Here is a 19,583-nt window from a genome sequence, read left to right on the forward strand (position 1 = left end):
TTTTGTTTTTCATTTTAATTTATTCTGTTTTAAGTTAAAACATCATAAACCACAAAAGCTTTAGATATAGTACTGACCAGTTTTACATCATGTTATACAAAGGTATTATTAACACGCTATTAACACTCAGTTCTAAATCCTTATGAATCTACTTGTCAAGCAGTGAGTGATAACGCCTCCTAGCACAGCACAGACTGTTTCTTTTGGGAAACCACAGCAGCAGTATTTGATGAATGGTTATGCATAGAACTGACTTGGAGGGTGACGCTAAACACCCCTCATAAAGCAGTGGTATGTGTGCACTAACACCTGGAACAGGTAACTTGTATTAACATACGATAATATATTACACTTTCAGCTTCAAGTTAAGAACTCTAGCACACTTTAGAAGCAGACAATGGGTGCTTGAATGCTGGACTCCAAACCAGAGCCCTAGCTTCAGTGTCTGGAACCAGTGAAGACTGCTCTATGGCTTTTTAAAGTCAACTTCAAATATGAAAGCACCTGAAATTCAGTGAAATCCTAAAGTTACACCGCAGGCTATGTTTTACCTTAAAACACTCCTTTTGAGAAAAACTGGCTTTAAAAAAGAGCATGTCTTTGACTTGATTTCAAAAATTGTTTCTTTAAAAGTAAAAATGTACAACTTTCAAATCTTTCAATGCTTCAAGATGCCATATATGAAATCTATTACGCTACATATCCCATATATCAGTAAAATATTTGAAATGGTGCTTAAACCTAGTAACATAAAAAAAGGGCCACCATGTTTGTCAAATGGCTCTCTGATGTGTTTTGTGTGTTTGTGTTCGTACTATGAAACTGCCATTACAAAATTCAGTGAGTACTCTATTTAGTGTGAGTATTCATTCACACGAATAGACTAGATTTAACAGTGCTACACAATATTTAGTGCTTTTGGCATTTACATTTTAGCAATATTACTACACAGGCAATTCTTAGAAAAAAAAAGTTTCAGAGACTAAAGAAGAAAGAATGGTCAGTTGGGATGGAAATAAAACAACCCATCCTCAAAAGGTGGTATAGTCAATCACCATCATTCTTTGTGAGGATTCAGAAAAGACTGATGCTGGCATGTGTTTCTAATGCTCTTAACGTTTTAAACTTCAAAGTTAACCACAGGCTAGTCTACCTCCTACTGAGAGACTGAAAATGCAGTTGTGCTGTAGTTCTGGTAAATTCAGTTACAAAAACACCACAACAGGAAAAAGAACAAAAACATTACACCACACAATTAATTCTGCATTGACTGTTTATCTTCCCTCTTAGTGGTCTTAGAAACACGTACTGAAGTTAAGTGTCTTCTGGGATGCACAAACAAAAAGCTGTAAACAAATGATTAGTTTATAGACTCTTCCTGTTGGCATCAGCCTTTTCTCTTTACTCTCCCTAAGGGATTGTTAAAACCTGGCAAGTGTGAGATATTAATATACAATTAGGTATATTTCTCAAGTAAATTAAACACAGTACTTCTTAAAATTCTTATGAGACATGCTTGAAGCATAAATGTCAACAAATAACACCAACATGTATACCTTCAAATGAATCAGTCTGCATTAGTTTAGGCTTGACTCGTGTAGATTTCAGGGGAGAGGGTTACATCAGCCATAAATCTAATACTGACATGACAGAAAGCTTGCTAGCAACTCAAAGTTTTTCAGCAACTCTTATCTAAAGGTTAGACAGCCATCATAAAGCAGAATCCATAGTGCAAAGCAGTAGTCTATGAAAACTTAATTTAAATATCCTTTCAAACCTAGCTATTTTGGCATTTCTCTCCTAACTGATGCTCACTGCTCTGTTATGCCTTATAGGCACATGAAAATACAACAGTGCTTCCACTAAGGAAATGAAGACAGGCTTGTGCTCCACTCTCAGCTGCTAGAACCTCTCCCCTACACACAAACAAAAACTAGTTATATTCTGTGAATTCCCTTTCTGCACACCCAAAGGGCTGCAGTATCAACAAAGAGGTGTTCACCAGGAAAACAACCTGGAGTGGAGCAGTGAACTGTTAGCCGTCAGCATGAAGTATGAGGTCTCATACACCATCATAAAAGAGAGGTATGATGAGTTGTCAAAAGAAGGAGGCTAAAAACATTAAAAACTTGGATTAACAAAATGAGTTAGCTTTGCATTGCATTTTTAAACAAAGCAAGTGACACTGAACAGGAAGACTGTTTCATCCCTCTCTCTCCCCTTGTAAACACTCCTTCCAAAGTTCAGTTAAAACAAACACAGAAACCTGGCAAGAATAATTTTAGAGTTGTGGGTATTTTCCCCCACTCCATTTTTCCCTCCTCAATACACAATTCCTTTGAGGTCTCGTCACTGAATTGTTGTTTGTGAATCTGCACAACCTAAGCCTCGAGCATAAAGTTCTCCCATACAAAGGGAGTAACCATTCCTACTCTTCCTAAAGTAGAAGATAGTTCTTAGACTCCTAAGTTTCTACTCTAAAATGTTGAATAGATTATGCAAAATGTATTTCACAGATGATAACTATTTTACCATTGTAAGAGTCAGAATTAAGTTCCCTAATAAAAACTGGCTATCTTGGGAAGAAACAAATTTATGAACTACCATTTTTTACTTAATCTAAGATCTTCTCAATAGTTAATATGCACTAGATGGATCATCATGAAAAACAACTGCCTACTAAACTATGACACGATGCTTTCGTATCACAGAAAATGTTTATTTTATAATTACTGAAACAGTGTTTTTACAGTTACACAGATTTTTATCACATCGCCTTGTGCCTATGTAATGAAATGTGTGAAATAAATTGGTTAAGTTATAACTATGACTTCATATTCTGAGTCCAATTCTTCCGAATCACTTTTCAAATCACAGTCATCGATGTTTTCATTTTTCCACACCACACGGCCCCTGTGTCAGCAAGAGCATGGGTGACGCAGCATTTCCCAAGAGAGCGCTCTACCACTGCATTCTGTCGAAGGCCAACGGGAAGCTTTGGACAAATCGATGTTTGGTGCCTTAACGACAGTCCTGCTCGAGGCATGAGTCGGTCACACCAGCCTCTTGTTGCTTTCGATTTTGTTTCATCGATGCCAAGAGTTCTGGCAGTTTCTCCTGCCTTCAACTGCATCACCTGGCATGTGGTAGGCAATCCTTTTGCACATGTCTCACTCACAAAATGCAGTACAGCTTCGTCTACCTTTGGGTGCCTCCCTTTCTTAGGTCTGGTAAAGCATTTTGTTGTTTTGCAAGAATATATGGAATTGTCGTTCCTCCAGCGACGAATATTTGCTTCACTAATATCAAATATACGCCCAGCTGCTCTGTTCCATGCTTTTCTACATTCACAGTAACTTTTCATTTCAATGCTGAATCATAGTGTAATCTTTTTGAAGACACTTTAAATGCCAATTAAACCTGACACCTTTGATGTCAATGATACACACGTGGGTGAAGGTGATGACACTGTGACAAGCTGTAGGGTTACACATGCACAAGCTGGAATAATCACATGGCTATCACCTGGTTGACAGGAAGGAGATGCACTGCCGTGTCAGACATGTTCAAATGCAAAGAGAAGCACACATTTCAGGACTCAGAAGGGATGCCTTGTCAAGCCTGAATGTTAACCAGATTCACACCAGCACGGAGAATAAACAAGCCCAAGAGTCAAGGAATACGTGAATAAGTAGAAAGCTAATGAAGCTAAAGATTATCTGTAAGATGAAATCTGCAATGGTCCAATTTGGTTTTTACTTCCCTTTATTTTTATATGGCTTACATATAAATATTTTTTTGAATTGGACTTAAAATCTAAGAACAAATGTTCTTTAGTCATTCAGTAACTTTCAAAGCCAAGCCACTGATGGCACTGATGGCAGAGGCTTGCAACTGCCTGTCCTGACGCGCAACTGGGGTCAGTGGCCTTCCTCAGCCGGCGCTCTCCTTTGGCGAGCAGATCGGATCCTGTGCGGAGAGGCTGAAGCGTCTTCTTCAGTTTCAGAGCCTGAAGGCTCATGGTCTCCTTCCTGGGATCCTGTGTCTCCCACTAGCTCCCGCAGAAACTTGAATTTAGACAGAAAAAGGTGCCATACAAAATACCAACCTAAAGAAAGATGGAAACATTAAGAAGTATTATTACAAACAATGTTATCAATTCAGAACATTACAGTTAATGGGGGGGAGTTATATTACAAAACAGTATATATTAACAAATATATGATGATTACTATATATTCATATAGATTTATTAAGCCTCTGGATAAACTCTGGGAACTTACAGTGGTGGCAAAAACAGTTTCTGCTCTCATGGAATTTAGAATACAAGTTTGGTCCATCAATGATAAAAACTATGAGACTACAGTACCTAAATAATGTTTATTATATTAAAGTCAAATTTTTAAGAGCATTTTTCTTAAGAAAGAATACACTTTGTGTGGACATTCATATCTCAGTGCTATTGACTAAAAGCAAGCTTGCTTCAATCAGAATGCAAAAGACATGAAATTGCAGGAATCAAATGCACTGAACAAAAACTTCTCAGTCAGGATCATGCCTGTTCATAAGTTTCTAGAGACAATTTTCATGGAAAATAAGTAATTTTTAAAAACTACATGATGAAAGAATAAAGTTTGAGTACTGGTATCTTGATTTCAAGATCTTTAAAATATACTTTTTAAAAGATCTATTTATTTATTTGAAAGGCAGAGTTACAGAAATAGAAGGAGAGATACAGATCTTCCATCTGTTTCGCTCCCCAAATGGCTGCCAACAGTCAGGGTAGGGCCAGGCTGAAGCCAGGATCCAGGAACTCCACCAGGTCTCCCACATGGGTGGCAGGGGTCTAAGTACTTGCGCCATCACCTGCTGCCTTCGGAGGCACATGCGCGGAGAAGTGAATCAGACGGGGAGCATCCGATGTGATGGGATACTGGCATGACAGGTGGCAGCTTTCCCTGCTGTGCTACAACACCAGCCCCCAGAGTACAGGATTTTCATGCCAAAGTCATTAACCAAAAAATAAGGACTGTAAAAAACTTTGCATGCCAGTTTTTTATTTTTATTTTTGATGCCTCTACTTTAAACACTCTGGATTTACTGAGTAGCAACAGACGATAGTATATTTTGATGACTAGCATTTTGTGCCAACAAAATCCAGCCAGCTTTTCTACTCCAATGTTAATTAAATGAGGCCAAGGTAAATGGATAATATAGGAAAGATTCTAATTTTACTTCTTTCTTACATTCTCTGGGGAAAAGAATTAACATAGACTCCATGACACTAAAAGATAACTTCAGATACTTAACATCTCTGAAGTTTTCACTTTCCTTTTACACAAACTGTTAGCTTATGCTAACTGAACCACACCATTACTCATAACCTTGGTCATCTGTGTTTGAACAAAGCACCAAACTCTGTAAAACAGTATTTTAATGACTTCCAAATTAGCACACTGTCCCTCCATCTAAAAGTCTTTGTGAAACAGGCATGCAAATTCGTGGAAACAATGCCAGGGAAAGACTCAGGAGTCCCAATTTGACCAGAAGACTCCCAAAGCCATTTTGAGGAAACAATGTGAAGATCCCTAAGAGGTTTAAGTGCTGGCACTGAGTAAGCTTTCTGTGAAACGTTCAATTGACACGAGCTGTGGTTAAACCTTTGGCAGTGGGATCTGAGGTGACTTCCGTTGTTTTTAAATTGTCTATTTTTAAACTGATATGCCTGTCATATCATAAATTCAGTGGTTTTTAGTACTGTCACTAACCCCAGAACATTTTCATCAAACTCAAAGAAACCCCATATCCATTAGTAGTCACTCTCCATTTCTAGCAGGTTAATTACTGTCAGGGAATTATAATCCAGTTCAAAGACACTGGTTTTGACCTCACGAAGACCAAAGATTCCAACAGCAGCCACCAGGTGTGAAAAGAAGAGTGAGGAAGGTGACTGAGTCTATGCCTGAGAAGAGGCTGTGGTGAGAGGCCATCAGCACTGGCGTAGCACTTTTGGGATGGTTAAGACAACACGAAGTCTCCCAGCACAGTAGTCTACAAAACGAGAAAATGAGGATATAGTTGTCAGAGTCTCAAGATGTGAGGGCAATTCCACTGGATTACAGACTCTCTCTTTCCCAATTTTAGTAAAATAAATTCCCTTCCCAGTTTTTAAAAATCACTACTAGTGGGGTTAGCACTGTGGCATAGTGGGAAGAGCCACCGTTTGCAGTGCCAAGCAACCCATATGGGCACCAGTTCGAGACGCGGCTGCTCCACTTCCGATCCAACTCTCTGCTAGGGCCTGGGAAAGCAGTGGAAGATGGCCCAAATCCTTGAGTTCCTGCACCCACGTGGGCAACTCAGAAGAAGATCCTGGCTCCTGGCTTCGGATCGGTGCAGCTCCAGCCATTGTGTCCAATCGGGGAGTGAACCAGCGGATGGAAGACCTCTCTCTCTGCCTCTCCTTCTCTCTGTGTAACTCTGACTTTCAAATAAATAAATAAATCATTTTAAAAAAAATCACTACTAGTAGCCAAATAATGTAAGGGATTCAGTATCAAGTCAGAATTCAGAATGTGGGGGTGGGTGTTGTGGCACAGTAGGTTAAGAACCCACTCGTGGCACCTGCACCCCATACGAGATGCTGGGATTAAGTTTAGTCTCTGCTTCCCACCCAGCTTCCTGGTGTATACTCGGGAAGCAGTAGAAGATGGATCAAGTACATTTGAGTCCCTGCCACCCATGTGGGAGACTTAGATGGTGGTCTTGGCCCCTGGCTTTGGCCTCATTTAAGTTCAAAGGTTGTGGACATTTGGGGAGCAAACAGCAAATGGAAAATCCCTCTTTCTCCCTGTCTCTCTGTCTCTGTCACTCTGCCTTTCAAATAAATAGAAAAGAATGAATAAACATTTTAAAAACAAAGTGGGAGGCCGGCATCTCAGCTCACTAGGCTAATCCTCCACCTGTGGGGCCGACACCCAAGGTTCCAGTCCCAGCTGGCGCCGGATTCTGTCCCGGTTGCTCCTCTTCCGGTCCAGCTCTCTGCTGTGGCCCTGGAGGGCAGTGGAAGATGGCCCAAGTGCTTGGGCCCTGCACCCACATGGGAGACCAGGAGGAAGCTCCTGGCTTCGGATCGGCCCAGAGCACCAGCCGTAGCGGCCATTAGGGGAGTGAACCAACGGAAGGGAGACCTTTCTGTCTCTCTCACTGTCTAACTGCCTTGGAGAGAACGATCCAACATGGGAAGCGGGATACACAGCAGACTCATAGAATGGCAGATGTCCTAAACAGCACTCTGGCCTCAGAATCAGCCCTTAAGGCATGCGGATCTGGCTGAAAAGCCCATGAGAGTATTTCAGGCATGGAAAGCCAAGACACTCTGGCAAAAAAACCAACCAAACAAACAAAAAACAAAAACTAAATGAAAGATCTCTGTGAGTGAGATCCCAGTGGAAAGAACAGGTCATCAAAGAAGGAGGTACCTTTCTCTGAAGGGAGGAGAGAACTTCCACTTTGACTATGACCTTGTCTAAATATGATCAGAGTCGGTGAACTCAAAAGGCTTCCATAGCTGTGGCAACTCATGACTAGAGCCTAGGGTGATTACTGATGCCATCAACAAGAGTGTCAATTTGTTAAGTCAACAACAGGAGTCACTGTGCACTTACTCCTCATGTAGGATCTCTGTCCTTAATGTGCTGTACATTGAGATTTAATGCTATAACTAGTACTCAAACAGTATTTTTCACTTTGTGTTTCTATGTGGGTGCAAACTATTGAAATCTTTACTTAATATATGCTAAACTGATCTTCTGTATATAAAGAGAATTGAAAATGAATCTTGATGTGAATGGAAGGGGAGAGGGAGTAGGAAAGGGGAGGGTTGCGGGTGGGAGGGAAGTTATGGGGGGAAAAGCCATTGTAATCCATAAGCTGTATTTTGGAAATTTATATTCATTAAATAAAAGTTAAAAAAAATAAAAAATAAATAAATAAATAAAAAAGGTGGGAAATCTTTAGGAAAGAAATCCAAACGTCATACCAATGAGAAAAGCTCCAGAGTTTGGAGTAGCAGGTTACGGCCACTCCATCTACTTACCACTCGACCCAGACAGGCTAAATCACTCAGACTCTATACTGCTGTAATTTTTATCTCCAAATTCAAAGATAAGCAAGCTTGAAAAGTGTGCCTATTTCTTCTCTATTCTGTCTGGGTATAAGCTGTATGAGGCTTGGAGGGGAGCAGACAGATATCAACACTGCTTCCCACAAAAACCTGTGAGGTAGAGAATTCCACTAATGTAAAAAGAGAAAGTGGGGGCTGCCGCTGTGGCTCAGCAGGCAAAGACACCGCCTGCAGTGCCAGCATCCCATATGGGCTCTGGTTCGAGTCCTGGCTGTTCTATTTCTAATCCAGCTCTCTACTATGGCCTGGGAAAGCAGTGGAAGATGGCCCAAGTCCTTGGGACCTACACCCAGAGGCTAGCTCCTGGCTTCAGATAGGCCCAGCTCTGGCCATTGCGGACATTTGGAGAATGAACCAGTGGATGGAAGACATTTCTTTCTGTCTCTCACTTTCTGTAACTCTGCCTTTCAGATAAATAAATAAATCTTTAAAAAATTTTTTTTAAATTGAATGATATGTTTAAAAAAAAAAAAAGAACAAGTATCCACTGTACTTGGCTTTTTATAGGACTTCTGTAATGACAAGGTAGGCGTGTAGGGCAGAGACACTACCGTAGTGGTTATAAGAATTGTAGTGGAGCTCTCTAAACTCAAAGAAACTCAACAAGTTGTCCTCTCAGTAAAATGACCAAGCTCTTACACAGTGGTGACTTGTGGGAGAGATTGAGGTGGGGAGTATCTCCATATCACAGTACGTAAGAGGGCAAGATCTGATGCCTCTATGTACTGTGGACCAATCAAAAATTTTAATAGCCAGAATGAAGGATGTTATTAAAAATGCCAGGCAGTTTGTATGTAAAAACAACTATATAAAAACCGGAAAAAGAATGGGAGACCAGGATAAGCACCTGGCTCCTGCCATTGGATCAGTGCAGTGCACCGGCCGCAGCGCGCTGGCAGCGGCAGCCATTGGAGGGTGAACCAACGGCAAAAGGAAGACCTTTCTCTCTGTCTCTCTCTCTCTCTCACTGTCCACTCTGCCTGTCAAAAAAAAAAAAAAAAAATCTCAATAGGTATATACCAGGAAAAAGTTTGACTGGAAAAGAAGAAAATAAGAGAGTTACTACAGTTTCAGATAAAAGAACTAATATTTAATGGTTGTAGTAATTAGATATGAACATAATAGCCAGCTTAAATTTAAAAGGACAGGGCAAGCATCACGGCACAGCAACACCCGCCCCCCATATCAGAGTATCAGTTGAATCCTGGCTATGCTGCTTCTGATGCAGCTCCCTGGGAAGCAGCAGGTGATGGCTCAAGTTCTTAAGTTTCCTTCCACCCATGTGGGAGACCCAGATGGAGTTCCTGGCTCCTGGTTCCAGCCTGACCCAGGCCCAGCTGATGTAACCATTTGAGGGATAAACCAGCAGATGGAAGATCTTTCTCTGTCACTCTGCCCTTCATAAATAAAACCTTAAAAAGGGTGGGGGGGGGGGCGGGGAGAGACAGGTACTATGAGGAAATGCTTTGCATATATCCTAATGGACAAATTACTCAATTTACCTTCACTGTCCCATCACATATTTCTGTTATGTCACATTCCTTGTAGCTGACTAACAGGACTCTGGTATATACGTGGTAAAGACCTATCTTCAACCTGAGTCATTCTATTGCATAATAAATACCAGCCTTACCTTTAAAGGTATTCTTTTCCTTCAAAGGGAAAACGCACTCCCAGCTTCATCTGACCCCTCCCTGCCCCACCCCAAGTAGTCTCTGCCCCAAAGGTTAAGGACCTCTGACAGCACCGACAGTCATCGGAGGTCACGTTGTGTTGTTTAAAGGAAGCACGCAGATCCCAGGAAGATGGAGAGTTGGGGTAGACCTTAGCCAACAAAAGAATTGCCTGCCTGGGTTTCTTGGGTGGCTCCTGTCATGGTAACTGTACTCCAGCAGCTTAGTCCCTACTAAGGGTCGAGGAGACACAAATCTACTGGGGATCTTTGTCCAGACTGTCCTGTCCACTCCCCTTCAATCTCTAAGAGCACCATTGTCCTCTTAGGAGTAGGCCCTACAGCCATGTTCAGAGTACCTGCTCCTACCCTAGATAATGCATACTGGTTTTAGGGCTGACATTGACCTAATGTGGTTAGGTTAAAGCCATGGCTGCTCCACTTCCAATGCAGTTCTATGCTAATGTACCTGGGAAAGCAGTGGAAGAAGGCCCAAGTCTTTGGGCCCCTGCACCCATGTGGGAGACCCAGAAGAAGCTCTTGGCTTCGGCCTGGCCCAATATCAGCCGCTGAAGTCATTTGGGGGAATGAACCAATAGATGGAAAATCTCTCTCTCTAATTCTGCCTTTCAAATAAATAAATAAATAAATTTTAAAAAAAGAGAGTGAGAGAGAGATGATTTAAATCTTGAGAGCTCCACCTCCCATGAACACATTAATGCTACTTTCACAGACGTGGGTTACAGATTCAAACACCGCTCTGTCTTTGTGTGCTGGCTTCCCTTTCTGCTATGTTACGACATGGCACAGAGACCCTCACCAGACACCAGTGCCATGCTCTTGGACTTCCCAGCCTCCAGAACCGTGCAAACAAACTTCTATTGTTTGTAACTTAGCCGGCCAATGAACTGTTATAGAGCAGAAAACAGATGAAGACAGATGGTCAGAGGTTGGGCACAGTGAGTGATTACGTCTTTGCTGCAAGGAGATCTGTGCCTGGTTAACAGAATAGTTGGCTGTAGCACTCAGGTATCTGGAGTGCATTCTCTTTTATACTATGCATATAAAAGAAGTGGAAAGCTACCAGTGCAGAGTTAAGCGTCACTAGTCATCTGTTGGTTGTTAAGAGAACAGCAAGCAACAGGTGTGTGCATGCAGGTGTGCTTAGTTGGAGGGAGAGAGGCACCATAGTCGCAAGGGACAGACTTAGCAGTTCAGATGTATAACTCCAACTCACCATAAGAACAGCTTCGCATAATCTGGACTCTAGGCCTAGTGACTCTCCCAGGTGTGAATATGTATTTTGGGGGAAAGGGGTTGTGGAAAGAAAAGCCACTAAATCCCAGGCTACCTTTTACTGAAAAAAACTTCTCTCTCATACTGTAACTGCAGCAGACAGGTTTCTTAGGGATGCACAGCTCATATGATTCCTCCCACCTAAACCCAACAGGCACATGCCAGAAACTGCCTACCTACTCTTACCCTAGGGGCACGTGTTTTGCCCCATGTCCTGAGATCTACTGAATGAGAAATGGGAGGGAGAGAGAACCAGAGAGGTGAGAAGACAAGGACTGTCCACAGTTATGTGTACCTATAATCAGACATTGATGCTGACTGTTCAAACAAGCATTGCAGTTTTTCAGTTTAAAAGGCAAGTCTGTGCTTTGCTCTAGTCTCGCACTGATAAGCACTAGATGTCAGAAAAACTGGCTGGCTACAGAGGGTGTGTATGCTGAGATAATCAAATGAGCACTAACGTGTGCACCAGTAAGTAAGCATTAGGTCGCAGCATGAATTCATGAAACACATTGTACACTGCTTCTCTACGCAAGATAAATGTGCTGGCAGCAGAAGGGTAGCGACAGCAGATGAACCCCAGTGATGATCACCGCCCTCAACACACCACAAACTCAGGGAAACCAATGAATTTCATCTTCAATTCCATACTTCTTAGGTCAAAAGTGCTTTGACATTCAACATCTTACTTAACACTCACAACCCCTCTGAATTAATTAGACCAGCAACCAGTATTGCCATTTTCTAGATAAGAAAATAAAAGCTCAAAATGACTCCAAACTACAGAATGGACAGCAGATTTTAATAGTGTATCAAATGTCTCAGATTTTCGAGGCAAGGACATGGGGAAACACCAAATACTACTTAGGACTCTTGAGGTCACAAGAACAGGATTTCACAGCCTGAACACACTCCTCTGAATTCTTTTATTGAAACTCAATCACCAACAAGATGGTGTTTCAAGGTGGAGCCCCTGTGTGATGACCGGCAATGATCAGGTCATAGGCTGGAAAGCTCAGGAACAGAATTAATGCATTTACAAATGACACCTGGGAGCTCGCCACCCCTCCCCCTCTGTCACAGGCGCACACAGAGAAGACTGTGGTGCAACAGGTTAAGCCACTTCTTGCATCCTATCCTGGAGCGCGGGTTGGGTCTGCTTCCCTTCCAGCTCCCTGCTAAATGTGCCTGGGAAGGCAGCGGATGATGGCCCAAGTGCTTGGGCCCCTTCCATCCATGTGGGAAACCCACAGGGAGTTCTGGGCTCCTGGCTTCAGCCTGGCCCAGCCCTGGCCATTGCACCCATTTGGGGAGTAAACCAGTGCTCCCCAAAGATGGAAGATCTGACATTCTGCCTTTCAAATAAATAAAATAAATCTTTAAAAAAAAAAAAAAAAAGATGATGAAGCAGATAGCCAAGCATGACCCAGGAAGCATGCCCTAACTAGACACTGAACCTGCCTGTACCTTCATCTTGGACTTCCCATCCCTCTAGAACCGTGAGAAAGAGATTTGCTGTTTATAAGCCACCCAGACCATGGAACTGTCGGAGCAGTCTGAACACAGTAAGATCCCACTCAAGATCGTTATAGCACAAGAGCTCACATGCAGTTTAACCCCAAAGTCTTGTCTTTGTAAACTGCTTCTATGAACACAAAATAAAAGTCCCCCTCATGCCCTCCTCATGGAGCCCCAACCAACTGTGGTTCGGAGCTGCCCAATTTATGAATGGCCGTTCACTCAAATAAACCCTTTAAAAAGCTAATGTGCCCAAGTTTATGTTTAAACACATCTTCACAGATTGTAGGAAAACCAATGAACTAGATTATCTGCCAAATTTGTTCACACTGGTTAGTAATTAGCAAGTCTTATCTTATCCCACCATTATCTTTGAAATGTATACTATCCTAAGTAAAATCACATTGAACCAAGAAGTTTAAATTTCTAAAACCAGATTTAATTGTAAAAGCTTATGTTTCCAACAGCATCTAATTCATATTTATTCATATCTCAATATGAGATGAAAGGGTACTTCAAAAAGTTTGTAAAAGCTGGAATTAAAAGACAAGTATTTTAGGGCAGGGGTTGTGGCACAGGGGTTATAAACTATGCTTGGGTTGCCTGTATCCCATATCGGAGTGCCTGAAATCAAGTCCTAACTGCACTTCCAATCCAGTTTTCTGCTAATGCACACCTTGGGAAGCAACAGGTAATGATTGAGTCCATGTGTTGCAACCACCCACGTAGGCAACCAAGATGGAGTTCCTGGCTCTTGGCTTTGGTGTGGCCCAGCCCTGGCTGTTGCAGGCATTTAGGGAGTGAACCAGGAGATAGATCTCTCACTTACTCCGTCACTCTACCTTTCAAGTCAATAAAAATGAATATTAAAAACAAGGTACTCTGAAATTCACACATGGTTTTTTCCTAATACATGTTTTCTGTGAACTTTCTGATGATCTCTAGTATGCATAATTCCAAAACCTTCCACACCAAAATAAACTTATATTTTAATTCCATTTTTCCATGAACTGTTTGAAATATCCTCAGACAAGCAGAAACAGTTAATCTGCAGTGTCCCCAGATCCATTAGTTATAAAACTGCCTACTTGCAAATCACACAGCTTGTAAGTGGCAGTGCTAGCTGTGTGTCTGGATCACACAGGCATAGCTCAGCCTGAGGCCAGCTCTGCTCACTCACTAATTTCTTGATTTTTCTGGGCACAGCAGGAACATGGGACTTGGTCCTAGCCCAAGCCTGAAAATTACGGTCTGTCTAGGTATGTAGGGCCAGGTTGAACTAGGCGTCACAACCAAATCAACCTCCAGAGAAAGGAGGATCTTACACCAGACAAGGAACTATTTTTCTCTCTTCACATAGGCCTACACTGACATTCTTCTAGGACCTATGCTGACTGGGTTCAAATTCTGTACAAAGACTTCAAAGTCCACATGCTCTGTAGTCAGTGGGAGACAGAATTAGCATCACTGTTGCCACCAACACTGTCAACACTTAACGCCAACTTCCTACTTGAGCACCCTACAGAATCTGTTTTTTTTTTTTTTTTTTTTTTTTTTTTTTTTTAAGATTTATTTATTTACTTGAAAGGCAGAGTTTACGGAGAGAGAGGGAGAGAGAAATCTTCCATCCATTGATTCACTCCCTAAATGGCCACAATGGCTGGAGCTGGGCTGGTTCAAAGCCAGGAGCCAAGAGCTTCTTCTGGGTCTCCCACATGGGTGCAAGGGCCCAAGCACTTGGGCCATCTTCCACTGCTTTCCCAGGCCATTAGCAGGGAGCTGGATCAGAAGTTGAGCAGCCAGGACTTGAACCAGTGCCTATATGGGATGCCAGTGTCACAGGCAGCTGCTTTACATGCTACGCCACAACACCTGCCCCAGCCTACAGAATCTTAAAGGTCCTGTGACAAAACACTCTTAGCTCCTCATTGCCTATAAGGAAAGAAAAACATACAAACTGACACAATCTAGCTGTCACTTGCTCCCAAATTCATCATTTATTCATTCAAATATTCCTCAGCAACTGTGTTCCAATTACCACCCTTCTAGAAACATGTGTCCACCGATAATGAAGTACTACAGGAAAAGACAGCAGAGTAGGGGAAGGAAGCCATGTGAGTACAAGGGGTAGTATCTCACAGGGAGCTTAGGGAGGCCTCACTGACAACTACAGGAACAAAACTGCCACTGACTAAGTTGGGGGAAAGCAAGACCTGAAATACAGTTGTAGATATACTAAGCTTGAAATGCTCAGCTAAGAGGTTTTATAACCCAGTCTCCAGCCCCCTGCCCCTCCCGGAGGTGAGGGCTTGGGGATGATAGCATCCACCCTCTCCACTACTTGTTGTCTTTCTGGTGACCAGGCCCCTCCTGAACTGCCTGGGGGTCACCTTGCCAAGTCACCTCACTGGCATAAACTCGAGTGCGGTCAAGAGTCCCCTTTTTTTCCCCAGCATCTACGTTTTTATTAATGTGAGTTTTTAAAAACAAGCACCCATGCCTGTGCAGGGGGTGAGAGTGGGGCAGGAGAGCGGAGGAAGTCTGCTGAATCGGTAACAAAGCTCCAGGTGCATCCCCAAGAGTTAAATGACAAGACACTCCTATCACCCGAGATATTCCAAGGGTATTGGGGCTCCAAGGGTTTGTGCCAGAAACCAGGGACAAAGACCAATTCTATCTATTTTTTATATCACCCCAGACATGCGAGCCTGAGGCAAAGGGCAAGTTCGCTTCTGTTTGAAAGGAGAGAGTACTCATAAGGGTTTCCTACGGAAGCAGAGTGTACCGACATGAGTCAGCAGAACTTCCAGCCTCTTGCAAGTGATTGGTGAAAGGAACAACTAAGCTGTAACCCCCTTCAGAATTTGTGGTTTACACAGTGAGGGTTCACCTCACCCCGGTTAGAATGGCTCACATACAGAAAACTACCAACAACAGGTGCTGGCGAGGATGTGGGGAAAAAGGGACACTAACTCACTGCTGGTGGGAATGCTAACTGGTTAAGCCACTCTGGAAGTCAGTCTGGAGATTCCTCAGAAACCTGAAGATAACCCTACCATACAACCCAGCCATCCCACTCCTTGGAATTTACCCAAAGGAAATGAAATTGGCAAACAAAAAAGCTGTCTGTACCTTAATGTTTATTGCAGCTCAATTCACAACAGCTAAGACCTGGAATCAACCTAAATGCCCATCAACAGAAGACTGGATAAAGAAATTATGGGAGATGTACTCTATAGAATACTATACAGCAGTAGAAACAATGAAATCCAGTCATCTGCAACAAAATGGAGGAACCTGGAAAATATCATGCTGAGTGAAATAAGCCAGTCCCAAAGGGACAAATATCATATGTTCTCCCTGATCGGTGACAACTAACCAAGCACCAAAAAGGAAACCTGTTGAAGTGAAATGGACACTATGAGAAACAGTGACTTGATCAGCCCTTGCCCTGACTGTTGATGAACAACTTAATACTTTATCCCTCCTAGTATTTTTTTGTTCTACTTAATATTATTGGTTGAACTCTGTAATTAATACACAATTATTCTTCAGTGTTGAAACTTAACTGAAAAGTGATCCCTGTTAAATATAAGAGTGGGAATAAGAGAGGGAAGAGATGTACAATTTGGGACATGCTCAATCGGACTTGCCCCAAATGGTAGAGTTAGAAACGTGCCAGGGGATTCCAATTCAATCCCATCAAGGTGGCACATCCCAATGCCATCTCACTAGTCCAAGTGATCAATTTCTGTTCACAATTGATCATAATGATAGGACTAAGAGTCAAAGGGATCACATAAACAAGAATAGTGTCTGCAAATACTATCCGATAGAATAAAAAAGGGAGAGAATGATCCAACATGGGAAGGGAGATACACAGCAGACTCATAGAATGGCAGGTGTCCTAAACAGCACTCTGGCCTCAGAATCAGCCCTTCAGGCATTTGGATCTGTCTGAAAAGCCCATGAGAGTATTTTAGGCATGGAAAGCCAAGACACTGTGGCAAAAAAAAAAAAAAAAAAAAAAAAAAAAAAAAAACAAAAACCACACACACACAAACACCAACCCTAAATGAAAGATCTCTGCAAGTGAGATCCCAACAGAAAGAAGGAAAGAACAGGTCATCAAAGAAGGAGGTATCTTTCTCTGAAGGGAGGAACTTCCACTTTGACTATGACCTTGTCTAAATATGATCAGAGTCGGTGAACTCAAAAGGCCTCCATAGCCTTGGCAACTCATGACAAGAGCCTAGGGTGATTACTGATGCCATAAACAAGAGTGTCAATTTGTTAAATCAACAACAGGAATCACTGTGTACTTACTCCTCATGTGGGATCTCTGTCCTTAATGTGTTGTCCAATGTGAATTAATGCTATAACGAGTACTCAAACAGTATTTTTCACTTTGTGTTTCTATGTGGGTGCAAACTGTTGAAATCTTTACTTAATATATGCTAAATCGATCTTCTGTATATAAAGAGAATTAAAATGAAGCTTGATGTGAATGGAAAAGGAGAGGGAGCGGGAGAGGGGAGGGTTGCGGGTGGGAGGGAAGTTATGGGGGGAAAAGCCATTGTAATCCATAAGCTGTACTTTGGAAATTTATATTCATTAAATAAAAGTTAAAAAAAAGAATTTGTGGTTTAGTGACAGAACTAGATTTTAGTTTTCTTTGTATCTCAGATCAAGCTTACAAGAGATGCCCGAATTTTTGTGGGATGAATGGTATATGACACAAGGCCCCTTGAATGGGAATGAATGAGAAGGTAAGATTACTCCCAAAGGTTTTGTGCATAAACAGAAAAAAGAACAAGTTTTAGGGGAAAGTTTTGTGAGACTAGCAGAAAAAGGTTTCTTTAGAGTTACTCGTAAATTAGGAGTATGTTCCCTGGGTATAAGGTTCCCAAAGGCAGAGACAATGCTGCATTCATTTTTGGACACTTGTGACCACCATCTACAACAAAGACACAGGGTTCAGTAAGTACACTTTGACTAAATACTATAATGGTTATCCATTTTGAAGCAACTCTGTTCTACACCACACTTAAGACTCATTATGACATTTTAATTCAATAATTTACACTGAGGAATATTTCTTCATTCATACTTCAAACACAAGAGGGCCTACTACATGCCAGGCATGATTCTAGGATCTAGGGAGAGAGTCGTGAACAAGGGAGACGAGGCACCTGATTTCAAGGAGTTTACATTCTAATTGGAGGTGGCAAATGAAAATTACAGGAGACCATGGTTTGGACTCAGCACCTGCACAGATCAGGCTAAAAGTCAAGATGGAGTTATTCACAGAAAAGTTCCTGGTCACCAAGTTGTTTATCTGACCTTCCAAAAAATCAGGATTAGAGAGGTAACAGCCAAATATCCCAAACAGACTGGTTTCAATTGGCACGATACTCAAGCTTCCTCTGCCTTCATGCTAACATACAAAAGGAAACCTGAGGTAACATGATGCTAATCAGTTCTTTTTCGTCTTGTTCTGTCTTCTTGTTCCTGCCTTCAAGGAGTCACTTTGAAATGACCAATTCCCAGTGCACTGGGGTCCAATGGCCAACTCTTTTGCTTCTGCTTTCTTTAGCTATAAAAGCAGCCTCTTCTAAGGACATTCAGAGCAGTTATTTGGTTTCAGGGAATGAGGTACTGCCCAATTCTAGCATTGAAAATAATGCCAATTAAGGTCTTTAAATTGTTGTAATTTTGTCCTTTCACAGGGGAAACAAATAGTTCAAGTCAAATAGTGCCAAGTGCCCTGAACACTGAAGGGGAAGGCGTGGCCGAGAAGGCCTCTCTGAGACGACATTTGATATGAGCCTGGATGAGGAGGAATGGCTATGTCAAGAGCCAGAGGGAGACTGAGGCCTAAGGCTGGCCTGTTCCTAGAATGTTGGTAGTGAGGCAGGGAGAGATGAGGTCAGAGAGGCAGATGGGGGCGATACCACACAACTCTTTGTTGGTCACAGTGAAAAATCTGGGATGTATTTCAAAGGAAATGGGGAGCTTTTAAGCCAGAGCCATGTTCCTAAAGATTACTCTGAGGACAAGCGGTAACTGGTCTAGCTAAAGCAAAGGAAACAAAAATCCAGCAGGAGGGAGTGATTATCAACTGGAGCCAAAATACAAAGAAGTATGGAAAGTTCAGGGGCTGGTGCTGTGGCACAGCAGGTTAAAGCCCCAGCCTGCGGCACCGGCATTCCATATGGGCACCAGTTGGAGTCCCGGATGCTCCACTTCCAATCCAGCTCTCAGCTATAGCCTGGGAAAGCAGTGGAGGATGGCCCATGTCCTTGGGCCCCTGTATCCATGTGGGAGAGCAGGAAGAAGCTCCTGGCTTTGGATTGGCGCAGCTCCGGCCGTTGCAGCCATCTAGGGAGTGAACCAGTGGGCGCAAGACCTCTCTCTTTGTCTCTGCCTCTGCCTCTCTGTAACTCAGCCTTTCAAATAAATAATCTTAAAAAAAAAAAAAAAAAAAGAAGAAGAAGTATGGAAAGTTCAGCACTCGGGTAAGGTTGAGGGTAGGGGAGGGAAGAAAAAAGGCTTGGTTGAAAATCTGTTTACAAAGACAGTCAGGTTTCCAATATCCAAAGAAGGAAATGGGAGAAGTCCTCTCTGGAGAAATGAGATACTAACACTGGGGGAGAAAAGACCAAGTCACTAACCCATCACCTTGTGGTGATCCCGGGCTTACCCAGAGAATTTATCATCATGTATTTCTACCATCCCCTGAAGCAAGAACAGAGAACGGATGGCTAGACATTCACAGAAAACATCCAACTGGGGCTGGCATGATGGGTGTAGCATATTAAACAAATGTGACGCTGGCATCCCATACAGGTGCTGGTTGGAGCCCCTACCACTCCACTTCCAATCCAGCTCCCTGGCAATGTACCTGGGAAA

General features: G+C 42.4%; 1 protein-coding gene across 1 annotated transcript in view; it reads right to left on the reverse strand.

The window, feature by feature from the left end:
• The window catches only part of SMIM13 (small integral membrane protein 13), a 26,345-nt gene continuing 6,762 nt past the window's right edge, over positions 1 to 19,583 (reverse strand). The window contains exon 2 of the mRNA XM_008262385.5: positions 1 to 4,108. Within this exon, the coding sequence (XP_008260607.1) occupies positions 3,921 to 4,108 (188 nt within the window). The 3' untranslated portion in view covers positions 1 to 3,920. The remainder of the gene's footprint in view (positions 4,109 to 19,583) is intronic.

Source organism: Oryctolagus cuniculus, chromosome 5 (genome assembly GCF_051225735.1).
Source record: "Oryctolagus cuniculus isolate XC-2025 breed Fujian yellow rabbit chromosome 5, ASM5122573v1, whole genome shotgun sequence".
Lineage (NCBI taxonomy): Eukaryota > Metazoa > Chordata > Mammalia > Lagomorpha > Leporidae > Oryctolagus > Oryctolagus cuniculus.